General features: G+C 29.4%; 2 protein-coding genes across 2 annotated transcripts; both read right to left on the reverse strand.

Annotated features, from left to right (window-relative positions):
• Positions 1 to 302: 302 nt before the first annotated feature.
• Positions 303 to 2,513, reverse strand: LOC130951970 (uncharacterized). Its single transcript, XM_057880732.1, has 3 exons — positions 1,977 to 2,513; positions 702 to 773; positions 303 to 534 (listed from the first exon to the last, which is right to left on the reverse strand). Exons 1-3 carry the CDS (start codon positions 2,481 to 2,483, stop codon positions 529 to 531), a joined length of 585 nt encoding a protein of 194 aa, XP_057736715.1. The 5' UTR covers positions 2,484 to 2,513; the 3' UTR covers positions 303 to 528.
• A 1,167-nt stretch (positions 2,514 to 3,680) lies between these two features.
• LOC130948356 (uncharacterized) lies at positions 3,681 to 5,808 on the reverse strand. The gene is made up of 4 exons (XM_057877077.1): positions 5,263 to 5,808; positions 4,471 to 4,542; positions 4,143 to 4,188; positions 3,681 to 4,043 (listed from the first exon to the last, which is right to left on the reverse strand). Exons 1-3 carry the CDS (start codon positions 5,806 to 5,808, stop codon positions 4,174 to 4,176), a joined length of 633 nt encoding a protein of 210 aa, XP_057733060.1. The 3' UTR covers positions 3,681 to 4,043; positions 4,143 to 4,173.
• Between the last annotated feature and the right edge of the window lie 5,903 nt (positions 5,809 to 11,711).

Here is an 11,711-nt window from a genome sequence, read left to right on the forward strand (position 1 = left end):
TTTATCTCTAACTTAGGTCCACTCACTTCTAGCCTTAATTACAACTGACATCTTTCAATTTACATTGTTATTTTAGAAGACCTCTTAGTTTTCTAAAATATTATTTCTCTCAAGATATTGACTGGGTATGTTGGATATTGAAAATGACAAAAATAGCCAGCCATAGTATTAATAAAATGCCAAATTATTTGACTAGAAATATTGCTAGGATTTTTTCCCCTAAAATACATGTAGTAGCGAATCTAAAAAAATTTATTAACTATCTTACACATATAATACATTATCATGTTTCATTCATGACGGTTGAAACTCAGATCGAAAGTTTTGATATCGATTGTGATTCAAAATGGATGATTCTATATATGTCTCCCAATGCAATAATACAAGCAAGTTATCTTTGATCTTAGTCATCTTACAATATGTATGTGCCGCTATAGCTAATAATAAGACGTTATTATATACATATCAAGTAATAATAAGACGTTATTATGTCTTGATCTTTGCTCCATAGTTGCAAAGCCAGTGTGGTTAGTCCTTCATTCAAATCATGAATAGAGTTAGTATAATAGAAGCCAAACCATTGATAAAACTGACTCATTTATTTATTATTAGATAAAAAAAATGAGTCAATAAGTTTATAATGCAAAATTATATTATTATTATTATGCAGTCTAGAATAATAATGTAATTAAGCTGATTACCTTACGGATACAATGTTGATGAACAACTGTTTGATTTTTTGTATTAACCAAAACGTCACATGCCCGTACTGCCTGTTGGGATATTTCAAGGTAAATATCATTATTAAAAGATTCAAATTATTAGGAAAAACACAGGAGATACAAGAGGAAATAAGAGTAATTGATACTTGTTCTTAAATGGTTCATACAAAGAACATTTTATTTTTTGTCTACCTAGAAGAATATACTTTCTTGAACAAAGTCTTAGATTTTCATTAATTTTATTTTTTCGGATAATATAACTTCATCAATCACATCATCATCATTCAAAATTAAAAATGGAACAAGAGTACAAAATATGACCTTAAAAAAGGTGAAAGCTCAGATGAAGTCGACTTCACGTAAAGTTGATACCTTAAAGCAGTTAGACGAACACTAATTTTCTTCTTGACCCTTGTACCGCCCTAGTTCTCTTAACTTTTTCACGATGTTTCACTCCGTACAAGTAACAACAAAAATAGTTTGGCATCATATATTTTTCCCATATCACTCGTTTATCATCAGAAAACTATTATTGATTCAAAAAAAATTTAGTTTCTAACTCTCTTTTTTATATACTTTACAAACCAAATTATATTGAACGAGACCTACAAATCCGATCCAAATTAATGTAGGTATAGATATAACGAAACAACTATGGTATAAACACAAGTCTAACATATTATTTTTGAACATATTGGTATAAAGATTTAAGAGAACTTAAATCATATCTATTTATTTTGAATAAAGTTTATGATCAACCTTTTTATTATGAATTATATATATAGATCAGTAAATATTTTATTAAATAAAAAATTTAATTTGATACATTATCGGTGTAAAAGCAATTTTATATGTACGTCTAATTACAGAATATCAAATCGATAAAAATAATTATCTTTAATTTACGTTGATCACATAATTAAGCATTTAAAAAATAAATATAATTAAATGATTATATATATACATCAGTATATTAAAATTAAATTTTAAATAAAATAGTTAATTTTTTTTCTCTATAATTTATGTTTCCCTTTCTAAGATAACAATCCAAACCATATTTTCTTCCCCTTCTACATTTTGTTGGCAGAAATAAAACTAGTTTCTAATTTTTTCTTAAACTAAATTGAAAATATACTATTGAATAATCACGGTATTACAAAATTAATGCACTCTATTCAAATTAAAAAAAATACATAGATGATATATATATAGATGCAAAATCATGTTTCAAAATTCGTTAGTCAATGTATATACCTTAAAGACATAAGGAGAGCGAAATCCAAGAAAACCAAGTTGGCCGGAAACTTCCGCAACACCATGAAACAAAGCACTTCCCTTCTTGATATCTTCAATCAGATGCACCACATCTACCGGAGGCAACCCACCAAACTCTAAATCACCGTACACGTGGCACCATCCCCACCCCCTCACGTGCCACCTCCCCGACTCCACGTGACCCAGCTTCCTCCCTCTGTATTTCATCCCCACGTCCACCTCCTTCAGATCCATCCAGTACACGTCGCGGTTTTGAACCTTAATGGTCACCGAAAGCATGAACATCGCCGTCGCCTTCACGCGTTTCACGCTCAGCTGCGTGATCTTCACGTCCGGTTCCCCGGGCCATAACACGACGACCAAGGCCACAAAGAGAAGAGTGACGAGCGTACATGTTAGCAGGCAGTGGCATGGGCGTGGTGGTGGTGGATCGAAGTCGTTTTTGTGAAGGTGCTTTTTTGTTGGGAAAGATGCGTTTTTTTCCATGGATTGTGTAAGTACTAAGAAGTAAGAAGTGAGAAGAATGTGTTTTAGTTAAGAGTAGTAGCTAACACTTGTGAAAAATTCATAGTCGTAACACTTTGTTTTGAAGCGGGAAATTGTGGTTTGGGTTTCCAAATTTTGTATGCAACTGTGCCGTATAATTATATACGTGAAGCTAAGAATGTGTTTCGTGTCACGCTCTTTTTTATTTATGTTTTCTTTTGTCTTCTTTGAAAGTTTGTTAAATCAATCAGGTAGTACTTTAAACACCACATAAGGAACATTTGATAAAGATCTATTGCATATCACTCATCAATCATCATATATATGTATACAACAAGTGTAATAAGACAAACTTTTCTCATCTTCCTTGATACCTATTTATTTTCTTATTTTTGTGTTATTATCTTAAATTTTTTCTACGTATTAATATCTATTAAATATAGAATTATTCATTAGTTCTATTTAACTTTTTAAGGTTTTAAGAGAAAAAACTTTATATTGATAAATTATAAAAAATATTCTCAAAATATTTTGATATTGAATAAAATAATAAAATATCTTTAAAAGATCTAAAAAGTTATAAAAAGTAAGGGTTTAGTTAAATGACACATGATAAAGTTATCAATTAAAAAAGTTTTTATAAAAAACAATATAAGATTAAATTCTCAATGTATTTATTGTTGTGTATTTATTAAAAGAAAATATTTAAAATTTTTTATTATTTATAAGTTAAGTTAAGATTAGCTGAACCCAAAAAATAAAAAAAAAATTCTTTTTAAGTGTTAACTGATTTTGCATATGATAAACGGTTTGTGTATTTGTTTTAAAATTTTTTAAAATATTTAAATACTTATTTACAACATACATATAAAAAAGGAATAAATTTTGATTTTTGTACTCCTTTTATTTTTTAATTATTCAAATAAAAATAATAGCATTAGATCGATTAGACTCTAGTATTATATTAGAATTGAAATTGAGTGAACCGAACTCAATATTAGAAGTTAACTCGCAATTTGAAAATGTCTTATTAATATTATAAACTATCTAAAAATTTTATCTTCCAAAGAGACTGTGAGACTTGTAATAATTAATCCAAACTAAAAAAATACAATAGAATTAAAAAAATTGTAAAAGCAATAAGGAGGGATGAGAATCATATTAAAAGATATCATAGGGTGGGATTTTTCCCCTCCATTCTCATTTTGCTCTTATAATTTATTTCCAATATAGGAGAGAAGATATAATTATTTTCAACATTCATTTTTATTTACATTCACATGATGGAAAAATCTGAATTCCTAATTCAAAATGGGAAATTTTGTACCCACCATTACAGCTTACAATAATTTTCTCAAACATTACAGTTGGCGCAACAGTCACTAAAATAATTTATCTTCTTATAATATGTGATTTTTAGCATTGATCTCATGTACTCAAATCTAATTCTATACGTATATATACTCATAGTATATATACTCATAGTGGGAGAGACGTTGTTACATCCTTGGATAATTTCTTTGCTCCATTAGTTGGCAGAGCAAATGTCGTCCGTTCATCCTTGAAATCATGAACGCAAGTTAGTACAAAAGAAGCCAAATCATTCTTAAGATGATATAGGAATTGACATGGATAACTTAGTTCTTTTACAAAATTCACCTTACTATGTCAATTAGTTAATCGTCAATTTTTACCATGATGAGTCCTGCAATAAAAATATTATTCGATCAATGATTCTGAACATTTACAATTAACATGATTAATGAGTAGAAATTTTCAATCAAGTTACACTTTTAGATGACGACAAGAATAATAATAATAATTTAATTTTGATGTATCAATTGTATAAAAAAAATTTCACAATCATTTAATTATATTTGTTCTTACGACAAATATAAAAAATTATTATTTTTACTAATCTAATCACAATAAATCAAATAAGTAGAAGCATATATCAAATTTTCTAATATTAATCCATTAAGCTTACCTTATGGAGGCAATGTTGATGAATTATTGAATGATTTTTTGTATTGACCAAAACGTCACATGATCGTATTGCCTGTGTAAATATTGCAAATTAGGGATCATAAGCAAAAGCCTTATTCAGAGAATGAGCCACCAGGGTAAAGGAAGCAACTAAGATTAATTCAAACTGCAGTTCATCAATGGTGTCAAAAATAACTCATGTTTTCAATATATATATATAGAAAAAAAAACATACTTAAATACTTAATTTGTTTGATAAAACTATTTAAAAAAATGAATAATTTTATTATTGTACATAATAATTTTTAAATGTTTAAATTTTATTTTATGCTAATAATTTGTGTAAATATTATTCAACAAAAAAATTAAGTATATATATATATATATATATATATATATGTTCAATTTAGTATTTAACCAACATTTTTCATGTGCAAGTGTAACATTACTCCCTAATTAAAATGAAATAATAAATTTTAGCTGTTCTGAACATCCAAAATATGGATTTGATTAAGTTAATTTTGATGCACAATAAATCATTCTATGTTATAATTCAATAAATTATATTGGATGCATGTCTAAAATTTTTTTATAATATATAATGTATCAAAATTAAATTATTTATTTTGAATAGTAAGAAAGGTGAAAACTCATTTAATTTTATGTGAAATTGATAGTTAAGAATAAATTTATCAAATTACTTATCAAATTATTTAACTATTTTTAACTATTAATTTTACGTAAAATTAATTGTACCCAAATCTAAACTAATAAAAAAAAGTATGAGAAGCACCTTGAAGACGTAAGGAAAGCGAAAGATAAGAAATCCAAGCTGGCCAGAAACCTCAACAAGAACATGAAAGGTGGTTTTTCCCTTCGTCATGTCCTCCACCAAGTGAATCACATCCGACGATGGTAACCTACTGTACTCAATATCACCGAACACGTGGCACCATCCCCATCCTCTCACGTGCCACTCCTCCGTTTCCACGTGACCCAGTTTGATCCCTCTGTACCTCACTCCAATGTCCACGTCCGTCAGATCCATCCAGTAGATGTCCCCATTTCGCACCTTCACCGCCACTGAGATCAGTAGCACCGCACTCACCGGCGGTATCGGGTGAACTTTCACGTGCCTCAAGCTCAGCTGTTCGATCTTCACGTCTGGATCCGACGGCCAGAACACGAAGATGGATGCAGCGGAGAGAAAAATCACTAATGTGAATGTGATGCAACAGCAGCAGTGACGGCACGGCCTAAAAACAATGTCGTTTTTGAAATGGTGCTTCGTGGAGGAGGTTACTGTTATTGAGTTTGAGTGTGAGTTTGAGTTTGCCATGGTTGAATGAAAGTGAGGTTTCCTTTGTAAGGGGTTAGGGTTAATTAAGAACATGTTGCATTGCGTATGTATTTGAAAGAGTACGGATATGTAGGAAGTATGTATGTATGTAGAAGAAAGAGTTTTTCTGTTAGTTTTCTTGTTTGAAAGTTCGTTTATTATATTGGCTTTTTAGTTTACGTGGGAAATTGTAGTGGGAGCTTCCTCTTTTGGATGCATGCCATACTATATGCCCTAGGTACAGTTTTGCTTGTCTTCACTACTAATTGAAAAAAATGATATTCGTACCTCTACATTATTCCGATCCTTAACAATTATAGCAGTAATTTTGGAAAAAAAAATCTCTAAACTAAGAAATTCCAATACTTAAATCACTAATGGTGAAGTAAATTGTATGAATTGAATAACTCATGTTCCTTTTGTTACCTAGATTATATATAAGTTTATTTGTTGTAATTTTTTTATAGTGGGAGTACACAAGAACTACATAGTATATAAGGTGTAATAATTCAATGAATATTTTTTTAAGGAATTTTTCATTCTTGTGAAATGAGAAGAACTTATTTTAGGGAGATTCGAACCGACGACCTCTTAAATGGATATGAGAAAACTATATCATTTGAGTTATAGTTCTAACTCTATCGTTAGAGAGATATTGTTGAATTAACTGTATTTTGATAAGTTATTTTTTGGTTCTTTCTATCATAACATAATACAAGTGAAATTCGTTAGAAAAAGTAAGAGAACAGAAAAGAAAAAGTTTGTGAATAATGTGAAATGAAACAATATATAAATGTATTATAGGAGTTAAAAAAATTAAAATAATAGAGACGTAATATTTATATATGCTAAATAATTCTAATGAATGCTAATTGATCCTAATATATTTTAACATCTCCGTTAAATTCAAGTAAACTTGAGTTTGAAACTTATTTAAAACACAGAAATAAAAAAAGTATAAACTGATAGAATGGGTGCAAACAAAATTATCGGAAGAAAGCGTATATGAAATTGTTAGAAAAAACCGCAGACAGAACTTTCGTAAGGAAAGCGCAGACGAAACTGCCGCAATAAAACCGCAGATAAAACTACCCCAACAAAGTAGAGACAAAATTGTCAAAAAGATGACGAACTGCCCAAAAACTGCCGAAAAAAAGTGGCAAATGGTGAAAAAGTTAGTAAATGTCGGAGGATGACGAACTGCCGAAAGGTGACGAAAAATATATGATTTCTCAACGAGAATAGGTAAGCAGCAGATGACAGTGGTGTTTGATTTATTAGACTTAGAAAGACGTAAAACGGAAAAGATAAACTAATCGGTGAGGTGAAAAAGTATCAAATAAGTGACAAAAGACAAGAAAAAATGGCATAGAGAAAAAATGTGAAAAAAAAGTAAAGTATATTTTTACAGTTTTAGAGTTTCGAGTTCAGTTTCGACAATCGAGGTACAGAATTATGAGTCGATATTAATGCGTAAAGTATATTTTTATGATTTTGTGAGTCTTATGAATTGAATTGAGTTGTGTTGAATGAGAGAGATTGTTTGTTTGATTGATTGGTCGATCGATTGAGAAAGTTAAATATTCTGATTAGTTGGCTGGTGATGTTGAAGTGGTTTTTCTTAAATTATTGGAAGAGATTTGATATTGGTATTTAGTATAATTTTGGAAGTGTTTTGATTTTAGAAAATATTTAATATTAAAATTTGATTTGATATTGAACCCGATTTAAAAACAAATTTGGAAAAGACTTGATATTTGGTAATGGTTTGTTTATTGAGAATAATTTGCTATCTTGAAAATGATTCGAAAGGGGTTTGAGGAATTGATTGGTTTAAAACTGTTTGAGAAGGTCGAGAATTTTAAATTATTGATTGATGCTGTTGAAGTTGATTTAAATTGGAATTTATGAGATTGGTTGATTGAATTCTGGATTTTGTTGATTTCCTTGAGTTGAGTGCTGTTGTTATGATATTGGTTATTGAAAGTGATTTGAATGATTGACAAGCGTTTTGGTTTAGTTGGGATCCGAAAAAGGTGACAAAGTCCGAGTTTTATGGGAGGTACTGTTAAAATTTTTATGAGGATTTTTGGAAATTTTATTTTTGGTTAACTGGGATTTGAAGAATTAATTGAATGAATTGACCGAAGAAAAGAGTATGGTTTGGGATTTCTGGTTGGATAAAAATAATTATTTAAATTACTTTTCAACATAATGAATTTGGTTTTGTTAATTATAACGAGGAGTATGTTTTCAGGTATTTGATTGAACGGAAATGAATTTTATTAAATTAATATGAATTAGAGAATTATGGTTTAAGGATTTTGATGAATTTAAAGAAATGAGATTGGTTGTCGCTCTCCTAAAGTTTAGAGGTTTTGCCGTGAAATTTGATTAATTGAGGAAGTGCGGAAGGTTGCGAATATGCCGGAGATGCATATATAAGTTAATAAATGTATGAATGGTTTATAATGAATTTGAAAATGAAACTGTTTTTGAGCTTGACCTGGCAAGGATCGTGGTGATTTACCACTTGTCCAGTGTCGATATGTTGTGGGGATCGTGATTATTTACCGTCCACGTGTGTGTTGTTTTCCAATTGAAAACATTTGTGGGGATCGAGGTGGTTTACTACTCGCAGATGGTGGGGATCGAGGTGGTTTACCGCCCACCAGGTGAGGATTATGGTACTGTACCGCTCATCAGTTTTTAAGAGGACGATGCCCGGGTTAGCTGCCGGACATGTCGGGTTGGCTATATAACCAACAAATGAGCTCATTAGCCATAGTGCAGACATTCAACATATGCATCTATGTGACATTGTTTGAGTGTGTATATTATAATTGGTTTGCCTATGTGAATAATTCTGTTTAATTGCTAATTGTTATACTTGACGTAACTGCTCTTGATTGTGTTTGAACCTCATTACTTGTATTTGTGACTGAAATTGATTGGATTGTGGTGAATTGGATGTTGATTGTGCTGTTTGGGCCTGAAGCCGTGATTGATTATATGATGGATTAGAGGCCGTGATTGGTTTGTGTTGTGGTTTAGTAAAGTATGAAATATCAAATTGGTTCAGCATAGAACCTATGTTTAGAACAGGTTTGTCATTCATATTGTTAGAAAACTTTTAAGATTCTTTTATCTAAAAGGAGAGTTTGAATTTCTAGTTAATTAACTGATTTCTTTTAAAAAGCTTTTGAATTTTTTATGATTAAAACCATTGGTTTTCAAAGGATTCATAAGAAAATGATAATCACTGAGTTTGAAAATGATTTTCTTATTAAATATCTTCTTATGACAATTCTGAAATTCCGTGGTGAGATCGTGTAGTTAGGTTCTCATTCCCCTACAGTTTTATCTTTTCAGGAGACGAACGAAGATGCTTACGAAGAATTTAATCGCAATTTTGCTTATATGATTTTGTTATTATATTAGTTTAACTATTATTTATTTTTTCCTCGCCATCAATATTGTATTTTAAAAAGGGGATAGGAATTATATGTTCTATATGTATTTTATATTCATAAGTTATTTATGTAGGAGCTTTCGTACATATACATATGGTTGTCTATTTTTAAGATAAAATATTTTTTCGGTTTTAAAAAAAACAACGATACAATTTCGAATCAAAGATTCGTACTTTATTATTAAATATATGACAATCAGAATGACACAGCTGAAAACCTGACATTCTAATAGTTAAAGTATTACAAGTTACTTCTCCCCTTTAATACTTTAATATATATATATATATATATATATATATAAAAGGGGAGAAGTAACTTGTAATACTTTAATATATATATATATATATATATATATATATATATATATCTTGATATCTTATTCCTAATCTTTTGAGTGACACTAAGATCGAAGTTATAAATTTTAATCTACATCATTAGAGAATTTTGCATGTCCATATATGAAGGAAGAAATATTTACTGTGATTAGAGAAAACTTGTATCATTAAATTGTTCCTGTTAGTATAAGGATCAAAGTTGTAATTCATATTTTTATTGTTAAGTTTCTGTGGGAAGTTGGAACGGTTGGAAATAAGTAATATGATCAAAATTTAATTAATTATGTGTCTAATAATTTGTTATTATTATTATATTAAAATGTTAATACAAAAATATCTTTGATTAAAATTTAGAGATTTATTATTGTGATAGTTATCATAATATTGAGAGATAAATTTTTTATAATTTAATTAAATTATTCTTGGTTATAAGATTATTAAAAAGGACATTAATAATACAAAAAGATCAATATATATAATGGTCTTTATTGAATTAAAATTAATAGATCTCATTTATTAAATTATATATATAGATGGTGCATATAGAGATATGACCATTAAACTGACTCACTTTGAGAATTTCTAATGGTTATAATTACTGCATATTTGTCAATACGATATTCTCAAGATTAATATAGTAATACAGTTTCATTTGACCACTATCATATTAATCAACAATGTATTTATTATACTTTGATTCCGGATACCTAATACCCTAGGGTGCTAGTTAAATGGATATTGGGTACGATTTAAATATTTGTAGAATTAATGATTAGTCAATAAGGAATCCATCAACTCTCAGTAAAGAGTTTGAAGTCTATGATTATAATGACTGAGATGAATAAAATCTTGGCCAATGAGATTGAATGAACGAAGAAATGAGTTTCTTAAGTCATTCGCAGTTCATTATAATAATGATAATAAGTTAGACCATACTCTAAGGGTTAACCAAGAGTTAAAAATATAGAAGGAATTATACTTTATTTTTCTTGAGTTCTTATATTAGTAAAAATATATTACTTCATACTATCAGGTCGTTGAAGAGTATTGTTAGACGCCAACCTTAATTAGTAAATTGAGTATGACTAATTTACTACTCGCTTAGTATTAAACCTATGGGGTCACACACTAACGAGTGTTCTAACTTTTTGTGTAAAATTATTCAATTATTATTTTGATTCGGTCAAATAAATAATTATATTAATTCAAATAGAATAATATTATATTTTTTGTTAGCACCAAGAATATAATAATAATAATATACTAATTGATAATATTAAATAAGAATTGAGAATAATTAGTTATTCTATATATAAATTTGAATTCTAAGTTTGGATGAGATCCTAATTGATTCTGTTTTAAATTAAGTTGATTCATAAATTTGAAAGATTCAAATATAAAATTAGTAACAAATCTCATATTATATATGTAGACTAAATCTCCATTTTGGTCTCTGAGATTCATGCGATTATCCATTTTGGTCCTCGAAATTCAAAATTATCTATACTGGTCCTCCAGATTCAAGTCCAGACACCAATGTGGTCCCTCGACCCTTTTCGGCAATGACTAGACAAACGGAATGTTGAAATGGCACCCTCCCTACGCTGGATGATGAGTAAACGACGTCGTTTACCCTTGGCACCCAAACAAGTCAGAAATGTCGTCGCTTTGTATATGAAGAGAGAAGAAACGATGGAGACCCAAAATAAAGTATTCTTCTCTTCTCTACCTCCACTATTTTTCATTTCTTACTTGTTTGGGCAACAAGGGTAAACGACATCGTTTACTCATTATCCAGCGTGGCAAGAAGGGTGTCATCTCAGCACTCTGTTTGCCTAATCATTGCTGGAAAGAGTCGAGGGACCATATTGGTGTCCGAACTTGAATATGGAGGACTAATATAGGTAATTTTGAATTTTGGAGATCAAATTAAGTAATCGCATGAATCTCAGGGACCAAAATAGAAATTTAGTCTTGTATGCCAAAAATAGAAGACAGAAATAAAACCAACATAAGAAGAGTAAACGACATTTTCGTCCTTGACTTTTTTTTTCGCGGACATTTTCGTCCTCAAGGAATGGAAAATACATTCAAG

This window comes from Arachis stenosperma, chromosome 9 (genome assembly GCF_014773155.1).
Source record: "Arachis stenosperma cultivar V10309 chromosome 9, arast.V10309.gnm1.PFL2, whole genome shotgun sequence".
Classification (NCBI taxonomy): domain Eukaryota; kingdom Viridiplantae; phylum Streptophyta; class Magnoliopsida; order Fabales; family Fabaceae; genus Arachis; species Arachis stenosperma.

What these genes read in the sequence shown, in the direction of transcription:
- LOC130951970 (XM_057880732.1), bottom strand. Translation starts at nt 2,483, where the DNA reads ATGGAAAAAAACGCATCTTTCCCAACAAAAAAGCACCTTCACAAAAAC. An exon ending in GCTCTCCTTATGTCTTTAAG is followed by an intron (nt 774 to 1,976) that starts GTATATACATTG and finishes ATATCCCAACAG; the next exon opens with GCAGTACGGGCATGTGACGT.
- LOC130948356 (XM_057877077.1), bottom strand. Translation starts at nt 5,808, where the DNA reads ATGGCAAACTCAAACTCACACTCAAACTCAATAACAGTAACCTCCTCC. An exon ending in GCTTTCCTTACGTCTTCAAG is followed by an intron (nt 4,543 to 5,262) that starts GTGCTTCTCATA and finishes ATATTTACACAG; the next exon opens with GCAATACGATCATGTGACGT.